The sequence below is a fragment of the Balaenoptera ricei genome, chromosome 7, assembly GCF_028023285.1.
Source record: "Balaenoptera ricei isolate mBalRic1 chromosome 7, mBalRic1.hap2, whole genome shotgun sequence".
Lineage (NCBI taxonomy): Eukaryota > Metazoa > Chordata > Mammalia > Artiodactyla > Balaenopteridae > Balaenoptera > Balaenoptera ricei.
In genome coordinates this window covers 82,128,397-82,153,838 of record NC_082645.1, presented here as the reverse complement: position 1 = coordinate 82,153,838, position 25,442 = coordinate 82,128,397, and the positions used below count along the sequence as shown (strand labels likewise).

Below are 25,442 nucleotides of genomic sequence, written 5' to 3'. Positions count from 1 at the left end.
CTACATTTCATGGAATGAAATGAAGTGTTGTACGTGTCCTTAAAAATTAATTCTTTCCTTTTTCCTCTGCTTGTGAATACCCTGCTTCAATATGCCCTTCATCTGCTGCCTGTGTACCTTGTCCCTGTCTGTATCTCACGCATATTCAGTTTGTTTCGGTTCTGCAGCAGCATCAGGAGGGGATGGCACATGTTTTAGTACTCTAAAGCATTGATGATTTAAGAAAATTTAATATGTGTTTCTATCATGGGAGGATAGCACATGTTTTAGTATTCTGTATGTTGATAACTTTTTCCTTAATTAATGTGTGGTTCACATTTGAAACTGATATCTTTGGTTCAGTAACTGGAGACTCTTGGCAGCCTCAGAGAAGACTAGACATTTCCATTCTCTGCAAACACTCCAAGGTGTCTGGAGCTTGATGCTATGATAGCACCATGTTGTACTGTCCCACTTCCAGAGGACCCATTCCCCTCAGGATCTGTTTCCATTTATTTATTCAAGGAATATTCACTGTGGAACTAGTCAGTATATGAGCTATTACAGGGGCTAAAAATGAGTGAAAGAATCACCACTGTCACAGAGCTTGGGTTATTGCAAATATTGATATGATTTTGAGTCAGTTTATCATTGTGTATGTAGAGGGAACTAGGTATGATAAAAATATGATTCCAGACAGGGTTTATTTTGGATGACTATATAAAGTATTGATAGTTACCTTTAGATTCATTAGTTCACTGTACAGAATAGTTTACAATGAATAAAATGCAACAAAAGTAATTCAGTATCCTGATTTTTTTTTCAATCTAGCTGATCTGAATTCTCATTGATTTATTATACTATAGTTCCTAAAGAACTTAGTTCGTCACAGTTTGAAGCTAAATTTTAGTTCTAAATCTGTTTTTCTAGTATAGCAAAATACATTCTGCTAATGTAAATAGTAACAAATTCTTATGGACATATAATTTATACCGTCAGGTCCAAACATTAAAAGTTTAATCTTATGCCTTGTGTTGAACTACAGTATGTGAGAACTGGTAAGGCTCCCAAAGATCCTGACTTTTACTGATTAGGAAACTAAGATTCACCACCTGGCGTAGTTTGTGTTCCTAGGAACAAAACTATTCTTACTAATTTGTGTACTCAATATACTTAAATTCACTAATTGGCTCCAAGAATTTAAACACTTGGGGTTATTTAAACATAGGTGGGACAGAATTTTATTTTTCACTACTTATGAAGCAAATTAATAGCAATTAATTATGAAAATGATATAAATGGAATAGTGTTCAAGCACCAAACTTTTGAAAAAATGACTTCCTAAAAAAAAGGATAAAATATTTCAAGGAGTAATAAAAGTGACCCTTAAAGAAACAAGTCTCCAACTCTATCCTTTAAGCTTTTCTCATCCTCAGAATTCCTCATTTTTAGTTTCATTGCTACCACTTACCTGGTCCTAAAGGAGTGAAATAAACTCATTGGTGTACAATGCTTATTAAGTATTATTAGAGTGGGGAAAAGTGACCACATCAGCCTGCTGGAGCATATTTACACTTCCCTTAAGCACAGCAGTTTTCATTGATTTTAATTTGATTTTCCTAAACCCTCTTCTCTTTTTCAAATACTAATCAGATTTACCCACCAGAAAAGAGACCCCTCCCAAAGCGAACCTGATCCTTAGAACTGGCCTTAGCTCACCGTAAACTAAAATGTTAGGTGTTTTGTATTTTAGGATCTTTACATTTCAAGTGGCACAAATCCTACTCAGAAGCTCACACAGGAGTACTAGGAGGATTCATGAGATCTAAGGTAGAGCATTTGGAATCAGGATCTCAGGGCTTCATCACTGCTGCAGTTTCTCTTTTGTTGTCTATTTTTCATCTTTACTGGTCTCTGTCAGGCTTTTTTTCTGCAGTGGGGTGAAGGCTTTCAGTAGCTTTGGATTGGCATTCTGAGAGTCTCCCAAGCCTAGTGAAAAGCACTTTTCTTCCTATCTGTATAGCAGTCCCTGGAAAGAACTGTGATTGGCTCTGGTTGGGTCACACATGCCCTCCTTCATGTTGCCTTGGAGATGGGGCAATATGATTGACAGCCCACAAAACCATAGAGCATACAGGAGTGGAAATGGAAAGGAAGGGGTGTTGGGTAGGCACAAACCATGTATGTCAACTATGTCTGGCCTGACTGAGCTTGTTCACCTAATACTTTTGTAGTAAAAAATTTTTTTTGATTATTTTTAAGTTATGTCATATGGAAAATTATAATAAAAATGTAGAAAATACTCTGTATACATGCTAGGTCAAAAATTTTTTGTTCAAAAGGATTCTGATGACACTGAGTAATTATATCTTATTTTCTTTCAGTCTCTTGAGCAATATTTGGAAAAATGTAACAAACAAATTGATGATATTGTCACCTTGGTTCGTGGCAAATTGTCCAAGCAGAATCGGGTTACTCTGGGAGCCCTTGTGGTGCTGGATGTCCATGCTAGAGATGTTCTCACAACACTTGTTAAAAAGAAAGTTAGTGATGACTCTGACTTTGAATGGTTAAGTCAGCTTAGGTACTATTGGCAAGTAAGTAATATCACTGAATGTTATTACTCAGCAATTTCAGCTCACAGCTATATAATTTGTGCTTGCTAGCTCACATGAGAAATAGTATCAGTAATGTAGGATTTTTCTTGCTGATGGCTGACTATACCTAAACAAGCATTCTCCAGATTGAAGATTAAGGCAGCCAAAAACTATATGTCAAATGTTTGAAAACTGTGTTTATATCTATATCCAAATGTATAGTTACATAGAAATACATATACATATATAGATGCACACAAACTATGAGTAATTATAAAGAATTACTCATTTGAATTTAGTCATTATGCTTGCTGAATCTGTAAAATGTTGAAACTAATCAGTTTACAATTGTGTTCTTAGATTCCTGATACATCTAAAGAGTGTACAAATCAGACTGTTTTAGTCTGATTTAGTCATTAAACTTTCCTCTTTTGTTGATCAATTGAACTAACCAGAAACATGATCTGGAGGAAGGTTTTTATCAAGGGATCTTTGTAGTTGGTGATGTCAGTCACCATCAGGAAGGCAGGAGGAGCAGGAACAGTACAGTGAACAAGGCTGGACCTGCTGAGGGTGGGAAGAGAGAGCTGAGGATTGGAGATACAGACTCAGAAGTTCTCATCATATTCACTTTTGTGAAAGGCTTTAGGAGGTATGGAGTGGGAGGAGAAGAGATACAAGAACCAGAACCCTCGAAAACCATATGAGGCCGTGAGTATAGTGGTTAGGAGCTCAGACTGTAGACTGATTGTTTCAAATGCTACATCCTCCCCTTACCAGCTGTGTGACTTGGGCAAGTTACTTACTCTCTTCAGGCACCAGCTTCCTTATCTGTACAATGGTGATGATGATAATACTCCCTCCAGTGAAAACAAGTTGAACAAATGACTGAAAATATAGGAGAATAATGAACTATCAAAAAGAGTAAGAAAACAATCCAATTTACAATTGCTCAAAAAGAATAAAATACCTAGGAATAAATTTACCCAAGAAGGTGAAAGACCTATAAACTGAAAACTATAAGACACTGATGAAAGAAATTGAAGAAGACACAAATAAATGGAAAGATCTGTGTTCATGGATTGGCAGAATCAACATTGTTAAAATGTCCATACTACCCAAAGCAATCTACAGACTTAATGCAATTTCTATCAAAATTCCAATGGCATTTTTCACAAAAATAGAACAAACAATCCTAATATTTTTTTATGGAAACAAAAAAGACCCCAAATAGCCAAAACAGTCTTGAGAAAGAAGAACAAAGCTGAGGCATCACACTCCTTGATTTCAAATTATACTACCAAAGCTAAAGTAATCAAACCAGTATGTTATTGGCATAAAAACAGACACATAGATCATTGGAACAGAATAAAGAGTCCAGAAATAAACATACACATATATGGTCAATTACTTTACAACAAAGGAGCCAAGAATATAAATGGGGAAAGGACATTTAATAAATGGTGTTGGGAAAACTGGACAGGCACATGCAAAAGAATGAAATTGGATCACTATCTTACATCATACCCCCAAATTAACTCAAAATGGATTAAAGACTTGAGTGTAAGACTTGAAACCATAAAACTCCAAGAAAACATAGGTGGTAAGCTCCTTCACATTGGTCTTGGTGACTTTTTGAATTTGACACCAAAAGCAAAGGCAGCAGAAGCAAAAATAAACAAGTGGGACTATATCAAGCTTCTGCACATCAAAGTAAAGCATCAACAAAATGAGAAGGCAACCTACTGAATAGGAGAAAATATTTGCAAATTATATATCTGATAAGACGTTAAATCCAAAATATATAAGGAACACATGCAACTCAGTAGCAAAAAAAATCTGGTTAAAAAATGGGCAGAAGCAGCTGCATAGCCCAGGGAGATCAGCTCAGTGCTTTGTGACCACCTAGAGATGTGGGATAGGGAGGGTAGGAGGGAGACATAAGAGGGAGGAGATATGGGGTTATATGTATGTTATAGCTGATTCACTTTGTTATAAAGCAGAAACTAACATACCATTGTAAAGCAATTATACTCCAATAAAGATGTTAAATAAATAAATAAAGCACCTCTTGGACACTTAAAAAAATAAATAAATTAAAAATGGGCAGAGAATCTGAATAAATAGTTTTCTAAAGAAGACATACAGATGGCCAACAGGCACATGAAAAGATGCTCGACATCACTAATTGTCAGGAAAATGCAAATCAAAACCACAAAGGAATATCATCTCACACCTGGTAGAATGGCTGTTCTCAAAAAGACAAGAGGTAACAGATCTTGGCAAGGATTTGGAAAAAAGGGAACCCTCATGTACTTTTGGTGGGAATGTAAACTGGTGCAGCCGCTATGGAAAACAGTATGGAGACTCCTCAAAAAAACTTTAAAAATAGAACTACCATATGATCCAGCAATTCCTCTTCTGGGTATTTATCTGAAGAAAACAGAAACACTTAACTCAAAAAGATATATGCACACCCATGTTAATTGCCTTATTCTTTACAACAGCCAAGATATTGAAAAAAACTAAATGTTCATTGATGGATGAATGGTTAAAGAAGCTGTGAGATATATATGTAATAGAATACTACTCAGCCATAAAAAATGAAATATTGACATTTACAGCAGCATGAATGGACCTTGAAGGCATTATAAGTCAGAGAAAGACAAATACCATGTGATCTCACTTATATGTGGAATCTAAAAAACAAAATAAAATAAAAATAAAAAACAAGCTGATAGATACAGAGAACAGATTGGGGTGGGGGTGGGGTAGGTGAGAGAAATGGGTGAAAGGAGTCAAAAGGTCCAAACTTCCAGTCATAAAATAAGTAATTCATGGGGATGTAATATATAGCATGGCAACTGTAGTTAATAATACTGTATTGCATACTTGAAAGTTGCTAAGAGTAGGTCTTAAAAGTTCTCCTCACAAGAAAAAAATTATATGTATGGTGATGGGTGTTGACTTATTATGGTGATCATTTTGCAGTAAATATAAATATGGAATCATTATGTTGTATCCGAAAACTAATATAATGTTGTATGTCAATTATACCTTAATAAAATAGTGTTAGCAAGTTTAAAAAAAGAATATATAAGAGAGGTAAAGAATAAATACATTTTCCAAAGTTGTTCTATGGGGAAAATTGAAACCAGTGACTTCAATTACTTATCCAAGGAAATTAGATATTGAATTCTTCTAGTAAATTAAATGATGCCTGAAAAGTGAAATTTAAAGATGTTGTTTACATCATGGCTATTATTTAAGAGCTTGAGGTTTCATATTATTTATATTTTTATTATTTAAGCTAACTTCGTTTTATCTGATTTGTACTAGGAAAATCATTTAGAAACAAAGATGATCAATGCTGGTTTACGATATGGATATGAATATCTGGGTAATTCTCCTAGGCTGGTTATTACTCCACTCACTGACAGGTGTTACAGGTAAACTCATTAATTTAAAAATCTAATTGGAGCAACTTTCACTCACTCCTAAATCACTAAATTTTTTAAGCACCAAATGTATCGTCTGTTATCTTTGCCGTCTTAATTCTTGTCTCAACATGACCTTCAATTTCTTTCTCTGCTGGCCTCTTCCTCTCAGCTCTAGAGCTCTAAGTGTTATCAGGCGTTTCTGTTATTTTTTACTTTGTTCATTTCTCCTTTCTTGAAACTTCTGACTCTTCCTTTTGGATCATTTGAGGCATCCTCTTTTTTCCCCTGAAACAAGGAATTTTCTAGAATTCTGTTTTCATGTATTGTTTTGTCTCATGCTTCATGGTTTTCTGAATGTCCTCGTCCATTCTTAGGCTTTAACAGCCTACAATCCTGAAGATCCCCAAACCTGTATGTACCTCCAGCCAAGGTCTCTCTCCTGTTAAGTTTCTCCAAACACATGCCTGCTGGATATCTCCATCAGATATCTCATAGGTATTTACATGTACATTGTTTTTTATTGTCCTGAATAATAAAAGACCTTTATTTTTAACTCCAAGGTCCCATCTCCCATATTCCAAATTATTGTCAAATACTAAATTAAACTTTGTTTTTTCATTTTCTCCCAACTGTAACTAGTTTATTGACGAAACCAGTCTCAGGATGCAAGCAGAAAGCAATTTTGTTCTTTTTTATCACCATTCTTTTAAACTTGCTCTATCAAATATTTTCCCCATTTCTGGATGAAATCTAGGGTAGATTCCCTACTCTTTCTGGCAACTATAGTATGTTAATGAAGAGTGTTATTATTTTCAGGTACTAAAAGTCCATTTAGGTCTAAAATGAAAGTTACTATTTTTCATCCAGTTTAAAACATCCCTTCCCCTCCAGCTCGAGCTTGACTCAAGCTCATGGCCTGCATTTAGGAAGGTAAATGTGGTCAATCTTTTGTCATTTTTGTCCCTGTCCTTTGCATTCATCCCTCAATAGCTCATCTTTTAGCTCCTCTAGTGTTGGGGGTTGATGGAGGAGAGAAGGAAAGGGAGAGGTAGGTTTATAGGTGACAGGTGTCTTGGGTGACAACTATCTCTTGGCTGTTTAGTGCCTTCCATGATGGCACAAGTCTAGATGTACCAGATCTCCCAGTGGATGTTTATGTGGGTTCTTTGGGAGCCTGCAGTCACCTGCTTCTCCCACCTGCAGAAAATGCCTTCTCTGGCTGGCTGCTGGTGACTTTTGCTTCAGCCTTTGCTGAGGTCCACCACACACTGACCCTCTTCCTGGGGTCTCCTCTGATTCTACATGGGCCTCCTGCACAGGGTCCCATTCAGCTTGACTCAAATCTGGCTCCCTTCCAGTGGGATCTAGATCTGGCCAGATGATACACACATTTGTTTTGCCATCCGTAAGAGTGGATCTTTCTTAACGTCCCTATTTTCTCCTACTCTGCCATCAGGAGAAACTGCAGGCATTCTCTTGACTTTAAATATTTTAAAGCTCTCAGCTTGGGGTTTTAGTCAAAATTCTAGCACAGAACGATCTGTGTTTATATACTGTTACACATTTTTTTACAACTAATATTTATGTAGGTTTACCAAAAATTTTATTATTGTCTTTACTCGCCATTGCTTCTTTCTTTGTCTGATTTCTGGTTTAATTTTTCTCCTTACTAAGCAATAGCTTTTAGTAATTGTTCAAGTGAGGCTCTGCAAGTAGTGAGCTATACCAGTATTTATCTAAAATTGCCTCTTCTCTTCTTCTTCTTCTTTTTTTTTTTTTACTCTTCACTAGATTATTAAATGATAGATTAGCTAGGTGTAAAACTGTAGATGAACAGTAATTTTCCCTTAGCTCTCCAAAGATATTATTCTACTGGCATTCATCGCTCTGGCTGAGTATTCTGTTGTTCTAATTATTATTCCTTTATAGGTAGTTTTCTCCATTGTAGTTTCTAAGGTTTTCTCTTTATTGTTGATGTTCACTGGATGTTACTAGATGTGGATGAGTTTTTATTTATCCTACTTGGGACTTTTTCAATTAATATCTTTAATTCTGGCAAATTCTTAGCCATTGTTTTTTGAATTTTGCCTTTTCCCCATTCTCTTCCTTCTTTCTTCTATGTCTTTAACTTTTCTTATAGTTGACCTCTCTCCCTGGGTGATTTCCTCATATTTATCTTCTAGTGTATAATTCTGTTTCTTTAGGTTTTCTCTGCTATTTATTCTGTTCACTGAGTTTTCAAAAGTTCAGTGATTGTATTTTTCATTGCTAGGTTCCAAGTTGCCTCTCTTATGAAATTGGCTTCTGTTTTTCCCCACAATTTTCTGATGTGTATTGCTTTTTATTTAAAATCTTATTTTAAAAAAATCGCTAGGATACCAAAGAAGGCAGAATGCCGTATGTGTAGTAACCCTCCCAGACCATTGTCCAACTGCCTTTGTCACTGCAAGTCTGATTCTTAATTCTGATCTCTCTTTCCAGTTTTAGCTGTGAGCTAATTTTAGTAGGGGTTGTTTCCCCGTGTAGTCTTACATTTTCTCAGCTGTGGAGGTGTCCATGTGGAGCAGTTTTACATTTATCTCTGTGCAGGGCTCTAGGGTTTTCAGAACAAAATTTTAATGTTAATTTCTCATTTTGAGTTCATGTGCCCATCAGTAATGGAAACTGGATCCCACCCTCTGTGAAATGTAGGTTTCTCGTTGGGCACTGTATGAAGGGTAAGCTTCCTGTCTCTTCCTTAGTTGACTCTTCTTTGTCTCTTGAGTAGGTTGCTGGAGTAATTTTAGTTCCCATTTACACACAAGGCAGCCTTTCAAGTCTTCTAGCTTTAAATAGTGAATCCATTCCAGCTCCTCAGCTTGCTCAGTTCTAAGGATTTATTTTCTGTTTCAATGTGGGTATAAATACACTTGTGTTTATATGCAAATTCCAAACCAATGTGCACCTCTACAGCTTTAGCACCTAATTACTTTTCCAGCTATGCATTCCCTCTTCATTGATAATTTCCTTTTCATTTGTTCAAAAATGGCTATATATTTCAAAAGTTGTTATATTTTTCTTTTATGTAGCATTTCCATATGCTTGCAGTAGGGGGATTGGGTGACTCAGGGTCAGCTGAATTCTCCGTATTGACCAGAAGTCAGCACTGAATTTCAAAAGTGAATTTGTTCTGCTTTTGTCATATATACAGCTATTCAGAAGTAAAACATAATAACAGACAAAGTAATGCCCAAAGATTTTCATAGGCTAGTAGGAAGGAAGGAATTATTGATGAGGAAGTGGAAAATTTGGCTCTCAGCTTAAATTTTTCCTCTTTTCAGAATGTATGTAAAAATCACATTATTCAACAAAGATTGTTTACTACATTTCAGAACCTTATTTGGAGCCCTTCATCTGCACCTTGGAGGAGCACCTGAGGGGCCAGCTGGAACTGGAAAGACTGAAACTACAAAAGATTTAGCCAAAGCTGTAGCCAAGCAATGTGTTGTTTTCAACTGTTCTGATGGGTTGGATTATCTGGCTTTAGGAAAATTCTTTAAGGTTTGAGTTGACTCATCATTTGCAATATGATAACTTCTCAGAAAGGCTATTTATAATGAAATATAATTTGATGCAAGTAAAAGATTTACTGTAGTTTAAGCAAAGTTAAAATTAAAGTATTATCTCAATAATTCTCGAGAGAAGTAGGGTTATATCAAAAGCTTATTTGAGAAGGAGCTCTACCTCCAGTCCTTGCTATAATGGGTCAATATTACTGATAGAAATGAATGAGTGGTGTCCCTCCAGTATACTGGACAGCTAAAAGTTTGAGAACCACTGCATCATGTAAAAATTGTGGTATCTAAAGACTTCTTTGTCCCGTAGATCTTGTTATTAACAAGTTAATATTAAGTTTATTAATCATTAACAAATTCAATGATTTACTTTTATAGACACATTCTAATTAATCTTTTTGGTGAACCTGAAATCTTTCTTTTGTTTTTTTGTTAATCTTTTTGGTGAACTTGAAATCCTTCTTTTGTTTTTTCTTATTCTGAGTCAGATTCCCACTCTTATGAGTCTGTAAGATAGCAAAAAGGGGAGTTAAAAGTATGAAGTCCCTAAGTTCATCAGTGTAACCTATGAACATCTGGTCATTTTAGTGCTTTGTTGCTACAGCCTGTTATTCCTTAAAATATTAGGTGGTACAATTGACCACAAAATTATCCCTGTGGGATTATGGGCTCTACTTATTTGTTTATTTGATTTCTATTTTTCTATACTTTTCAAAGTACATTTTAAAGAGTCTGTAATCCTTTTCAAAAGTATCTCCAGAAAAAGTTAACATTAAAAAAAAAATACACAAACTAACAAAAAGGAATATAACAACCCTACCCCATACAGTAAACTATTCCTCCCTGAAGTATGGCCTAGTCATTTTATAATAGATTTGGAGCATAAAAAGTCTCTACATTTGTGATGCTGAAACAATTAAAAGAAAAGAAAAGAAAATATTATAATGAATAACATACGAAGAAAACATTTGAGTGGCCAGTAACTATTTTAATCATCCTCTATCATGATATACAACCTTGCTGAAATGATTAAAGAAATAAACAGCAAATCTAAAAGATTCTATGTGTAGTTTGAATAGCCACTATATTCCTAAATGTTTAAAGAAAAGTCTGGTATGTGCTACGTTTTCAAATCTATATAATGATATTCTTAATTCTTTGATATAGATTCATATACTTATTAAATTTGATTATTGATAAGTATTGATCATATGGACACTTTGTGTTAGGATCATGCTGAATAATGGGGGTACAAAATAAAAAAGACATAGGTCTTACTACTAAGAACCTCACAATCTGTATAACTGTTTGAACATGTGACTTCATAAGCATTCTGTTCTGTGATTTCTAATCCTTTTATTTTATCGTGTATTAGATTTCTAAGTCATAGTCTCCTCTAAATAATGAAAATGTACTACTCTTTGATTGCATGCCATTCATGTTTAATCCAGTGTGTTTCATTAGATTGAACTGTACACAAATCCAAGGTCAGCCGCTATTAGATGTATGGCATTGTACTAATTATTGATACTTAACATCTTATGTGATATAGCCTTAGTTTCCTTGCATAAAAGATATACACAAAGTGCCATGCATCATGCCTGGCATATACTAGGTACTCAGTGAAACACACATACATACATATGCAATCTATAGAATGTACATTCAATGACTATTTTTGCATTGATTTTTTTCTTAAACATTTGAGTTTGTTTCTATTATATCTCTGAAATTTAGAAATGCTTAATTCATAAGTGCTTTTTTTTTTTTAAATAATTATTTATTTATTTATTTATGGCTGTGTTGGGTCTTTGTTTCCATGTGAGGGCTTTCTCTAGCTGCGGCAAGCGGGGGCCACTCTTCATCGCGGTGCGCAGGCCTCTCACCATCGTGGCCTCTCTTGTTGCGGAGCACAGGCTCCAGACGCGCAGGCTCAGTAGTTGTGGCTCACGGGCCCAGCTGCTCCGCGGCATGTGGGATCTTCCCAGACCAGGGCTCGAACCCGTGTCCCCTGCATTGGCAGGCAGACTCTCAACCACTGCGCCACCAGGGAAGCCCCCTTGCATTGATTTTTTTAAAGTTAGTCCACATTTGGACTCAGCTACTCAAGCTTGATTTTCCAGTTTTTCCTTATGACCAAATGGCACATACTTATGAGGTATCTGTGAGTTAGAACTGCAGGCTAGTGCCTCAGACGATGTTAGCTGGTCATTACGGTGCTCAGGCTAGAGAGTAGTCTCATTGGCAACAGAAGTCATCTTATTTAAAGGATTATTACAATCCATTCTATGGAGTCCATAAGGAAAAAGCAAATAAAAATCAGCTTGTAAATAAAAAATAAGAAAGGCTATGAAATTTTAGATATACATCTAAATGCCAAAAGATATACACAGAAAGTAAAAAAAAAAAAATCAATTGGAAAATTTTCCAGTTGATTGAACTCTTGATTCATGCAGAATAATGAATTGGTAATAAAAGAATAAGCCGTCTTTAAAACTTTAAAGATAAAGGTGAATAAGCAATTTCCTTGATAGGATATTAAATCCGCGAAAAGATGAGGTGAAAATACAACATTTCAATGTAATATTTAATCAGAGAAAATTGAAAAATTTCATTGATCTTTTCTCCCAGGGACTGTTATCTTGTGGAGCCTGGGCTTGCTTTGATGAGTTTAACAGAATTGATTTGGAAGTACTGTCTGTGGTTGCTCAACAAATTCTTACTCTCCAAAGAGGTAAGGGACTAGTTTATCTCTGCATTGTGTGAAAACAGTAGAAATATAGGAGGTAATGAATGGCATGAGTCCCATTTATATGTGGAATTGCTAAGTCATTTCATTCTTGATTACTCACAGGTATTAATGCAGGTGTGGATTTACTAGTGTTTGAAGGAACTGAACTAAAACTTGACCCCACGTGTGCTGTCTTTATAACAATGAACCCTGGATATGCTGGGCGATCAGAACTTCCAGATAATCTGAAGGTACAGAAAAGGCAATTATATCATCTGTTTCCTTTCTGTGATTAACACAGTTAATATATAAAAAGAAAGCACATGCTGTTCTTGAATTTTATGTAAAATTTTTGCTTTTAGATGTTATATTTTAGACAACTGTTTTAGAAAATAAGTTTAAAGCTTTGAGCTTTAAAAAATAAATATGCAATTTCCAAAACTTCTATTTTAAAATTAGTGGTAATTATACAAATTAGAAAACATAGGAAATATTGAAAAAGGTACCCATTCTACTGCTTACTGTATTGTATTCCTCAATTTTAAATGCTGAAATCAGAAAATTGTGAATACTGAGGCTTTTTTCAAGTTAATATTATAATATGAGCATTTTCCTATCTTTATGAACATAATTCAAACTGTAAATAAATTTATTGAACTGTGCTTACTGTTTGACATTTAGCTTGCATTTAGTTTTCCTTCATTATAGATAATATTGCAATGAACAATTTTTACTTAAGGCTTTTCTCTATTTTAAGATACTTCCTTAGGAGAGTCATAAGACCAAGAGCTGTGTTGCTAAATTGCCTTCCAACAGAGTTTGAAACAATTTATATCCCATATCAATTCTCAATTCTCCTTAGTACCCAGCAGTAGTTTTTTGTAAGAACAAAACAGTTTGCTAATTGAATAGACTAGAATCTTCATTTAAAAAACAAACTTCTTTGATTATTAGTGAAATATGACATTTTCCCCATATCTTTGTTAGACATTTTATATCCTTTTCTGGTGAATTGCATGTTTATGGCTAGCACATAGAGAGAAAATGTTGAAGAATAATGCAGCGGTAATTGCAGATCCAAAACCAAGTCTTCTGACTCTAAATCCTGCATTCCTTCCACTATCCACATTTTTAGAACGACAGCTTCTCAGACTAGTTGAGGTACTTTTCCATCGAAAACACTTTTGATTGGACTCACTGCTGCCAAGTATTTTTGTGGTATTTTTATTCCATACACTTTTATATGTTAGACGTGATGTTTTAGTACTTTGCCTTTGTGAAGGATGGTGTAACTTAAAAATAGAAACTGGTAAATCCTCCTTCATCTAAGAAGCATTTTGCAACTTTTTATTGGGATACACATTTGGAAAGCTCTTTTCGTAGCAGTACTTTTATTCACTCATGTTTTCCTTTTATTCAGTAGGATCAATCTGAATACATAAATATTTGTAAAGGCAAACATCTGCGAGTAGCTAATCATAAAAAGCTGGGACCAGTATTGGTTGAGTCTGTTAATGCCCCATGCAGACTTTTCCATTTTATTTATTGTGCGTGTTAAAACAGTGTCAAAATATTCACCTTGTGGTTCTTGGAGTATTTTCCTTCTATTTTAGGCCAAAAACTGCTCTCAAATTCTGATAGCTTTTTGTTGTTTTCGTTGTTCCTTTTGTGCAGTCTTCTTGGTTAGAGCTGCTATAGAATATCTGTTTTCAAGTACATATGGAAATACCTCACAATTTTGAAAAAATGTCTTAGTCAGAAATGAAAGATAGATAGATAGATAGATATACTATTTTTTTAAAGCCTGCTGAGGCCCAGAGAGTATTATCATCAGTCTTCAGAGTCATCCTCGAAGCTTCCCTCTTCTTCACGCAGTGATTCAGCCGGTTACCAAAACCCGCAATCCTATTTCATAAAAGTCTTATTACCCCTGCTACTCCCGTCCAGCCCCACGGCCACACCTTGCTCCCAGCCCTCTTCAGTCTTCTCTTGCCTGTCTTACTGCAGCAGCTCACCTGTCACCAAGAGTCCCTACTGAAATTCATTATAATGAACTCCCCATTGTAATGCTACCTGTATTGTCAGAAGAAATCTAATCGTATAATTTCCAGACTTAAAAAACCACCGGGCTCCTTTTGCCCACAGGAAAAAAATTCAAATTTCTTGGCCTGATCTGCAAGAGCTTTGGCATTAGACCCAGTTGCGTCTGTACCACCAGCTCCCTGCATCTCCCTGTCACACAGGCCTCACTGGCCTCTGAAGGTCCCATGCCTTTGCACATGCTGTTTACCCTCTCTTGAGTGCTCTGCTAAACCACCACTGTCCTGCCTGACCAATTCATACTCATCCTTTAAGCTAGCAGTGAGCCACCAAACATACATACAGTTCAGATAAGACCATGTGCGTCCAGCCCCTGGAGCTGGCAGAGGTTTACAGCTGCATCTTTCTATCCTGCACGTGTCCATGGGTTCTTCAGGGACTCCTGTTAGGTCTCTCCGCTTGGAACTCCTGAGACTTTGAGTGATGGAATCTGTTTCTCCAGTTGTCATTCCCTCCACTCTGCGTGGATCGCTGGTGGGTGATTCCATGCAGATTTTTGCTGTTGGAGAGCTCTCACTTTGCCAGAGGGGATCTTGGGGAGGACTTAAAATGTCCCCAACTTGGCTCTCTCTCTCCCTTATCGTGTATATCTCATGCATCTTCTGTCCCAACAGACTGTGGGAGTGAAGGCCACTGTGATCTTGCTTCCACAGGCTACTTTTGCTTTCTCGGGCATGAGTCAGGCACCAATCTATATTCCCCCGCAATAGGGCAATACCCATCAAACTCTTACTGAACTTGGGAGTGAGGAGGGGGTGCTTATGGAGACTCACAGCATAAGAAAACCTCCCTTCGATGGAAGTCTTTTCACAAATCCTCCCTCCTTCCTTATTCTCTCAAATGCTTTATGATCTACAAGTAAATGGGAAGGTTCAAGAATTGTGTATATTTCCTTTGTAAATTATTGGGCAGATCATGCATACTTCGGTAACTGATATGTATCATGTCATGCAGAAAGACTCAAGTTTTGACATCTTGTACATCTAGATAAAACCTGCATAGTAGAGCAATTTCTTAAACACATTTCCACTTTAGAGAAGTTATATTTAATATTAAAACTATTCTGAAGAATCAATAATCATTTCAGAATAGTTAAATGTTAGAAGCAATGGTAAAATAGGCTTATTCTATTTTTTAAATTGAAGTATAGCTGATTTACAATGTTGTGTTACTTTCTGGTGTATAGCAGAGTGATTCCATTTATATATACGTATATGTATGTGTGTATTTATATATCTTTTTCATATTCTTTTCCATTATGGTTTATTACAGGATATTGAATATAGTTCCCTGTGCTATACAGTAGGACCTTGTTGTTTATCTATTTTATATATAGTAGTTTGTATCTACTAATCCCAAAGTCCTAATTTATCCCTCTTCTCTCCCCTACTCCTTTCCCCTTTAGTAAATGTAAGTTTGTTTTCTATGTCTGTAAGTCTGTTTCTGTTTTGTAGATAGGTTCATTTGTGTCATATTTTAGATTCCACATGTAAGTTATATCATGATATTTTTCTTTCTCTTTCTGACCTATTTCACTGAGTGTGATAATCTCTAGGTCCATCCATGTTGTTGCAGATGGCATTATTTCATTCTTTTTTACGGCCGAGTAATATTCCATTGCGTATATGTATATATACCACATCTTCTTAAACCAGTCATCTGTTGATGGGCACTTGGGTAGCTTCCATGTCTTGGCTATTGTAAATAGTGCTGCTGTGAACATTGGAGTGTGTGTATCTTCTTGAATTAGAACTTTCGGGTTTTTTTCCCAGATAAATGCCCAGGAATGGAATTGCTAGATGATATGATAACTCTCTTTTTAGTTTTTTGAGGAACCTCCATACTATTTTCCATAGTGGCTGTACCAATTTACATTCCCACCAACAGTGCAGGAGGGTTCCCTTTTCTCCACACTCTCTCCAGCATTTATTATTTGTAGACTTTTTAATGATGACCATTCTGACTGGTGTGAGGGGGTACCTCATTGTAGTTTTGATTTGCATTTCTCTAATAATTAGCGAAGTTAAACATCTTTTCAGGTGTCTGTTGGCCATATGTATGTCTTCTTTGGAGAAATGTTTAAGTCTTCTGCTGATTTTTTAATTGGGTTGTTTGCTTTTTTTGTTATTGAGTTGTACGAGCTGTTTGTATATTTTGGAAATTAAGCCCTCGTTGGTTGCATTGTTTGCAAATATTTTCTCCCATTCTGAGGGTTGTCTTTTCGTCTTGTTTATGGTTTCCTTTGCTGTACAAAAGCTTATGTTTGCTTATTCCCATTTGTTTATTTTTGCCTTTGTTTTATTGCCTTGGAGACTGACCTAAGAAAATGCTGCCATGATTTATGTCTGAGAACGTTTTGCCTATGTTTTCTTCTAGGAGTTTTATGGTATCCTGTCTTATATTAAAGTTTTTAAGCCATTTTGAGGGTTTTGTTTTTGGGTGTGTGTGTGTGTGTGTGTGTGTAGGATATGAAGGCAGTGTTATAACGTCATTGATTTACATGTGGCAGTCCAACTTTTCCAACACACTTGCTAAAGAGACTGTCTTTTCTCCATTGTATATTCTTGCCTCCTTTGTCAAAAATTGACTGTAGGTGTGTGGGTTTATTTCTAGGCTCTCTGTTCTGTTCCATTGATTCCTATGTCTGTTTTTGTGTCGATACCATGCTATTTGATTACTGTAGCTTTGTAGTATTGTCTGAAGGCTGGGAGGGTTATGCCTCCAGCTTTGTTCTTTTTTTCTCAGGATTGCTTTGGCAATTCTGGGTCTTTTATGGTTCCATATAAATTTTAGGATTATTTGTTTTAGTTCTGTGAAAAATGTCATGGGTAATTTGATAGGGATCACATTAAATCTGTAGATTGCTTTGGGTAGTATGGAAAATAGGCATATTCTAGATCTTCTGATGTCACAAAGTCAGTAACATGATCCATAACTTTCCACAGAGTAAGTAGCATGAAACACCCTATTAGTGCAGAGAAAAAAAATGAACTAGATCCTGAATCCTCCATTTCACTCAACTAATACTTAGCTAATTCCTGAACAGGTCACATTTATGAAATCTATTTCCAATCCTTAAAGGAAGAAATGGTAAGAAGTTATTGCTTGAGATTTTGTTGTTGATGTTGTTCTAAAATGTAGTCCTTTGGAAGCATACTCTAGGAAGTGTATGTAATTCCTTATGTACCGCCCTTCTTCGTCCACTCTATAGGACAGAAGCAATAAAATAACTATTCTCAATCATTTATTTCTGCTGAGGTAAACATGGAGGGTAATACTCACATTGACTACATATACTGGAATTTATTCAAGCCCTGGCAGGTTACCTGGATCTATACCCTCAAGAAAGTATGCCATTGGTTAACCCAGAATCCAAATTAATTTTTTAAAGCACTAAATTACCCTTAAACCTACTGCTATTACTGAAAAATTATTTCTGACAGATCCCAAACCGTATCATATCAGTATTTCACACACTCTGTTTGAGAATCAATGAATGAGAATGTCTACCACCATAACAGTTTAGGCCTAAAAAATATTTTGATGAGGATGCTTTTCTCTGTGATAAGTAAGAATCCATGATAACTCCTTGAAACTTCTGTACCATACTTTATTTTTTGTTCTCTTGGCCACTGATATGTCTGTTTCATGGTGTTCCACAACCACTTTGCTAATAGTGCTAAGAGAATGTGAATAGGAATTTGCAAAGTACCTGGTGTGTCAGAGACCTGACACACAGACCTGGATGTTGATCCTGAGGTAGTAGCAATTTGTACTATTGTAGAAAGATTGTATCACCCTAACCTAGCCATTGACCAGCTAACTCATTTGTTAATTCATTCATTCTCTATTTTATTCATTAAAAAATAGTTGTTGAGAACCTACCCTTTAAAAGAGGTACCATGTGTATAGTAATTCTCTTGCATTCTTTTTTCCCAGGTATGTAGTGGTTTAGAGCACTTGCTTAAGCTTCTCTGTTATGAATTATTTGCTCATGCTATATACTTTTAACATTTTATTCTTGCCTTTCTTGAATGGTAACCTTATCGATAAAATAGCAGTACTAAGGCCTCTAGCTAGTAATTAATGTAACACATTGGAAGGATCTTGCTTGATGCAAACCTTTTATTCTCAACTTTAGTGTCATAACAGATCACTTAAGCAAAATGTCCTCATTTTCTATCTGCCTTGTGTCTTCGGTAATTCAGCTAATTCCCAGCAGGTATTTATAAACTGTCTGAACTGTCTGAATTATAGTAAATTGTCATTTACTATAATTATTATTCACTATCTGAATATGATTATCATTTTTCTAGAACACTGTTGTTCTCCTGCTTTAGTACAAGAAAGCCATGTTTTCATGTATGAGCTATTGAAGTAAATCCTGACACATACTAACATTTTAAACTTAAATTTTCTTCTTTATTCTTTTAAAATCTATTCAGTTTTCTATTTACTTTCCATCACACAACATTTATTTGTCCCACAATATTTAAAATACTATGAGGAAAAAATTATCTTTAGAATTTGGCAAATTGATTTATCTCTAGTAATAATTATCCAGGACTTGTTTTCAGTTTCTTCCCTTTATTATGCTTGGTGAAAGACTGACATGGTGACTGCAGACTCAAAAACGTTAAAAAGTATCTCAAAATACATCATTTATGTAACATAGTCTTGTTATTAGGGGATACCTGATGAGACCCAAATCATTTAATTAAATAGATGCCTAGAGAGCTTCACTTGAAGCCCAGTCTCCCAACACCAGGCACTTTCTCACCAGCCCAGATGAGAAGCCCGGCTCTTGGACATCCCAGCAGAGTCTGCTTTTTCCCTATAACATGTTACTTCCCACAAAAAATAGAATGTAATGGATACTTAACACTTAAGTAAATTAATAATTCACCAAAGGTCTAGGTATGGTAGAAATTTGAAGCGTTCTCAAAGCATAATTTAAGGAAACACATTTATATAAAAAGTTAATGATCTATTTATTATATAACAATAACAAGAAATCACATTTTAAAGTGTTTTTATCTGTATGATCTGGCTACTGTAACTTAGTATTACTGCAGAAAAGCTATAACATTGTAACATGCTATGAAGGAAAGAGGAGGCTTATCTTCATGATGGTCTTGTTCAAAAAGCACCTTTTCTCCACTCCCATAGGCACTCTTTCGGACAGTAGCAATGATGGTGCCTGATTATGCCATGATTGCCGAAATAGTCCTGTACTCCTGTGGCTTTGTCACAGCTCGGCCACTGTCGGTAAAGATTGTGGCTACGTATCGCCTGTGTTCAGAGCAGTTGTCATCACAACATCACTATGACTATGGAATGAGAGCCGTGAAGTCAGTGCTCACCGCAGCTGGGAATCTAAAGGTAGAAAACGCAAGTGGCTTCTTACTCATTCATTTCCTGTTTATACATCTCAGGACCATGTGTCTTCACAAGAGTTACACTAACTGGTTAGTTTCATCAACTGAAAAAAAGTTCAGTTATCGTACTAACATAATTAATTATTTGCACATGTGAAAAAAGACATTTTATGATTTGTAAAACTTCAGACATGTGATCAGTGATTTGAGTTCCATTCCACAATTTTAACTGTATGAAACTAAGTACTACTGAGGAGTAAAATTCCTTGCTGCTGAGAAATACTTGAAAGCATTTATATATGAACATATATCCTGAATAGCTTTAAAAGAAATAATCTATGTATAATTAATAAATATATACAGAAGCCCCTAGACATTGTTACTTAATATAATTACACAGTTGCAGCCAACTGTAGACTAGCAGTAATAGATTTGCAATATAATGTTTGCATTTTAAGATGGTATAAATCATAGCTATATTGATAAAAAATCAAAATGTTTGAAGACTTGGGTAATTTTTCATTGAAAGTCTTTTGCAGAAACATAAAATATAACTGTACATTTGTTCTTTATCAAAGTAAGCAAGATAGGCTATAATTAACAGCAAAATGCAAACTGTGGCTTTGGAGCTTATAAAATTTTCATGTTCATGACTGCAGAAGATAAAGATTTTGAAGTATATCTTGTGTGATTAAAAACAATGGCATGCATTTTAATCTTCTATAATAATGTTACCAAGAATTCTGCTATATAGTGGTGATATTCTGTTTCACATTAGCCTAACATGACTTCAAGTCATTGGTTTTTTTTTTTTTGTAATAAACAAATGCAACTAGAAGCAACAATTTGTATTAACCTGGCATGTCATGATTACATTGTGGTCAGATAATGGGAAAGAAAATGCATTGTCCTAGTGTACGTCATCACTGACACCTTGACTATGGAATTGAGCTATTAAAGTTATGCAGCAAATGAATCCTATCATTCTTTGTCAAAAGCTAATTGAAAATTGTTGAATGTGTTGGCTTGAATATTTTGAAGTTTGTTTCTATTATATCAAAAAGCAATTTAAACATTTGCTTTAAGATGATAGCCTCTCAAATAACAAAAGAGACTTCTGACACTTCATAATTTACATGTGGATAGGTTGATCCAAAGTCCATATGAATAGGACTAGCTTTGGCTTTGGAGGCCCTGGAAATTTAGAGACAGCTAACCTTGATTGCCAGGCATCACTGACTTTGTAAGGTTAAAGCCAGTTAAGTAGGAGCATGGGATTTATTAGAAAGATTCTAGAGAAAAAAGAAGAGGGTTCTCGAAAACTAAATGCATGATGGTAGGAGAAACTGTGGAGTAAGATGTTGAATAAAGTATAGAAGCTGGGAGAAATATTTCTGAGTTCAGACTTTTTTGTGAATTATTGAACCATCTTATGGACATGAGCAACAAGTTGAGGGTTCAACCAGATTTTTAGTAAACTCTGGGTCTACCACAGATTTTTTCAGAATTTAACATAAGTTTTCTGAAGCACCTTCTACTTAAGTGACTTAGTGTATTAACGAGCCCTCTCCACTCTGCCTGGGGATCACACTCAAGCACGCTGGTACTTTGCGTGCAGCCAGCAGGCAGCGCGTTACTCTGCCCTCCCACTTTCTATCAGATGAACTGTTCCTCACCCAGAGCCAGGTGGCTTGTTCCCAAAACTTTCTGAAGCCAGTCGGACATGTTACTGTCGTTATGTCATTTAATTAATTGTCAATGAAGTTGATGGTATATGAGCACGAAAAGAAGAGTTTTGTTTTTATGAAAACTAAGTTCATTGTTTAAGAAAGACTCAGTAAAGATGAAATGCTAAAAAAAAATGACTTTGAATTAGATATGGATAAGAAAAGTGAATAAAACTGGGAAAAAAACCTTAAAAATCTTAAGGATGCTACACTTAGATTGTCTCCCAAGTATCTTTGAAGAGCATGATCATCTTTAAAAAACAAATCCAAAACACAACAAAACTGGACAGAGCAGGTGATTCATTATTGATGCGTTTTTTTTCCGACAAGAAAAATGGTCCAGAACTCTACCCTCAGAAAAAAAGCCTTGGCACCAAAATATGGGCAGACTGAGTGAATGTTTATATGTTTTAAATGCAAGTGCATCTTTTAAAAATGATTGCCCATTTTTAATGATTATTTTCACTTTACCAACCCACTGCTGGTCTTGAATGCATAGGACAAGCAAGCTCTTACCCAATATAGAGGCAATGGCAGCTCCCAAACTATATGGAATTCATGGCCAATAGCTTTTTACCCAGGGCATCTGTGAAAACGTAGTTAGTTCAACTTAGGTTTTCATTATAAACCGGTAGAAAATTCAACAAGTATAATCATCAGTTTCTAAGATTAATAACAGTCCAATTAAATGAAAATAAGTAAGAACAACACTTTTGCATGGGCTTAAATTGCCTCTGGGGCCTGGTGTTTGTGTGTGTGTGTGTGAACATGTAGGGGGTGCAGTTAATAGCTTCAGATGTCATTATGAGCATATTTTCTTTCAGCTGAAATATCCAAATGAAAATGAAGAAATTCTTCTGCTTAGATCTATTATTGATGTAAATCTACCAAAATTTTTATCCCATGATTTACCACTCTTTGAGGTAAGAACATTTATTATTACAATGTATCAAAACTCTTCTAATAATGTATTTATCAAGCGTCCATGGTTGCAACTCCCTGCGAGAAACTTCCACTACAGAAAACGATGATATGGCACAGAGAAACATAGATCATTCTGTTTTATTTGAAGTGTGTTTAGCTAGCTTTGTTGTTTTGGATAACTTTTAACAACTTGGGATTTTTAAGTTGCACCTTTTCTGCAGAATATAATAAGTACACAAAAGTTACAAAACATGTTTGCTTATAAATTTCACTAAAATTTCCTTCCTGGAGGAAAGTAATTGGTCTAACACATCACTGAATCCCTTGCACAGAATGGATACTTGGTAAATGTTTGTCAAATTAATGATTGGAGAAATAAAAAAAATAAATAAGCTTAATTTCTTTAGAAGAATACAATGGCTTTTATGAAATTCTTTTTTTCAGGATAATTTAAGAACTAGGCTTCATAATCTTGCTGCATTTTAAAAATTAAATTATAAGTAGTTGAGAAGAACTATTAGAATGATGGTTAAAGTTCCTGTTTTGTCACGTGATGTCATTCTTTTCCTTTTCCCGTTCTCAGGTAGAAGAAATTGGGGGAGGGCTTGGGAGTGGGCTCCTGACACACGGTAGACGTTGCTCTCTCTTGTAGCAACCATGTTTCATCACTCTGAAAGGGACTTCCCTTAGTATTTAGAGTTGACAGTGCTAATGTTTTATAGATCAAATCTACAAGGAATAGGTTCAAATTTTCTTCTTAAAAATTTCCCTCAGTTTCTTTGGTACTAGTACGCTGTACAGATTTTCCAGGAGTAAAAGCTATATTTATTTTTATAAAGTGGAAGTGTACCTCACCTAGTTGTATTCTCATACAGCTGTGTATTCATTCAGTGAACATTTATTGAATAATATTAAGAATAATATTTCTTAAATGGGGCGTAACTGGCATTTTCAAATAGGACAGTTCCGTGTTGTGAGAGACTGTCCCATATGCTGCAGAACACTTGGCATCCCTCCTTCCCCAGTGTCTCTGGACTCTCCCAGTGTGAGAACCAGAAGGACAGCTCCACATATTCCCAACTCTCTACCTGGCGGGGGAGTGAAGGGAACTGGTCTTTGTTGAGAACTACTGACTACCAGATATGATCTGGAATTATCTGCTTCTTTCAAGGTTAACCATAAATAATTTGAACAATCTGAGAAGATATTTTTGTTTACTTAGCAAACACTATGCATTCACAGTGGACCAGACCTTATTCTAAGAGTTTTATGAATAGCAACTTATTTAATACTCATAAGCAGCCAACGGGGCAGGTGCTATTGTTATCCCCATTTTACACATGGTGTAACTGCGGCACAGAGATGATAAGTAACTTGTATTCATGGCCAGTATATGAGGGAGAGAGGATTCCAGCCACTCAGCTAGGCTGCAGAGTGATCTTAAAGACCCTACTGCGTTGCCTTTTTCTCTCCTTTGCCCCAAGGAAACTTACTGCTCCAGTGAACTGGTATCAGTTTATCCATAACAGTATTTAAAGGATTAAATTTAGGGGTGATTAAACTGGTAGTTTGTCAGTTCTAAGGGATAGCTTGAACATATGCTTTCATATTAAGCTCTTCTGAATTTTCACTTTTATCTTCAGAGTAAAAAGAATAGCTGTATTTCTCACATAGGTTGCTATAATACTTATGAAAAAGCCTTAGCAGTTTATAAAGGGATGTTTCTTAGACCTTGAAATTAACTCTATACATTCATATACACTAAATATGGAAGTAGAATTCTTTCCAATCATACATTATATGATTGTATTCATTTCCTAAAGCTGCCATAACAAAGTACCACAAACTTGGTGGCTTAAAACAATAGAAATTGATTTTCTCACAGTTCTGGAGGATACAAGTCTGAAATAAGGTGTTGGTTCCCTCTGAAGGCTTTAGGAAAGAATCCTTCCTTGTTTCTTCTTGGCTTCTGATGGCTACTGGTGATCTTTGATGTTCCTCGGCTTGTCATTACTTCAGACTCTGTTCCCATCACTAGATGGCCTTCTTCCCTGGGTGTCGTTGTGTCTGCATCTTCCTCTCCTTTCTGTTATAAAGACACCAATCACTGGAGTTGGGCTCCAGTATGATCTCATCTTATCTAATTACATCTGCAAAGATCTTATTTCCAAATAAGGTGAGATCCTGAGGTTCCAGGTGCACATACATTTCTGAGGGACGCTAAGCTGATTAACACACTACCCACTACAATGATTAAAATACCATCGAACTAATTTTTGTATATGGTATGAGGCATGGATGGAAGTTCATTATTTTGACAAATCCAGGTACTCTAGCATAATTTGTTCAAGACTATTTTTTTAATCCTTTTCTCTACGGGATTGCCTTTGAGTCTTTGTTGAGAATGAGTTGTTCCCATGTGTGTGGGTCTATTTCTGGTCTCCCTATTCTGTTCCATTGATACATTTGTGTATTTTTATACTAATGTGACCCCATCTTTAGAATAAGCCTTCAAATCAGATTGTGTTCATCCTCTAACTTTTTAACTTAAAAAGATGTAAAACTGCAACATCTCTGGAGGAAAACAAGAGAAATCCCTTGTGAATTTGGAATAGGCAAAAATTTCTTAAATATAACACCAAAAGCACGATGCATGAAACAATAAATTCATAAAATAGACTCATCAAAATTTAAAAGTTTGCTCTTTGAAATACACTGGTAAGAGAATGAAAGACAAGCTAGAGACTAGAAAAAAATTTGCATGTTAGATGTATGATGAAGGACTTGTATGCAGAATATTTAAAGAATGGTCAAAACTTACCATGAAGAAAATAAACCGATTAAAAATAGGCAAAAGATTTGAACAGACATTTCACTAAAGAAGATACACATATGGCACACAAGTACATGCAAAAATGTTACTCTTTGGGAAATGCAAATTGAAGCCACAACAAGATACTGTTACTTGTTACTATGGCTAAAATTAAGAAGACTGACCATACCAAATATTGA

At 35.5% G+C, this 25,442-nt stretch overlaps 1 protein-coding gene across 1 annotated transcript in view; it reads left to right on the top strand.

Moving 5' to 3' along the window:
• The window catches only part of DNAH7 (dynein axonemal heavy chain 7), a 221,067-nt gene that overhangs the window by 64,286 nt on the left and 131,339 nt on the right, over positions 1-25,442 (top strand). Inside the window, exons 22-28 of the mRNA XM_059927531.1 lie at positions 2,364-2,576; positions 5,916-6,025; positions 9,388-9,556; positions 12,202-12,304; positions 12,425-12,552; positions 19,571-19,783; positions 22,331-22,429. Of these exons, the coding sequence (XP_059783514.1) occupies positions 2,364-2,576; positions 5,916-6,025; positions 9,388-9,556; positions 12,202-12,304; positions 12,425-12,552; positions 19,571-19,783; positions 22,331-22,429 (1,035 nt within the window). The remainder of the gene's footprint in view (positions 1-2,363; positions 2,577-5,915; positions 6,026-9,387; positions 9,557-12,201; positions 12,305-12,424; positions 12,553-19,570; positions 19,784-22,330; positions 22,430-25,442) is intronic.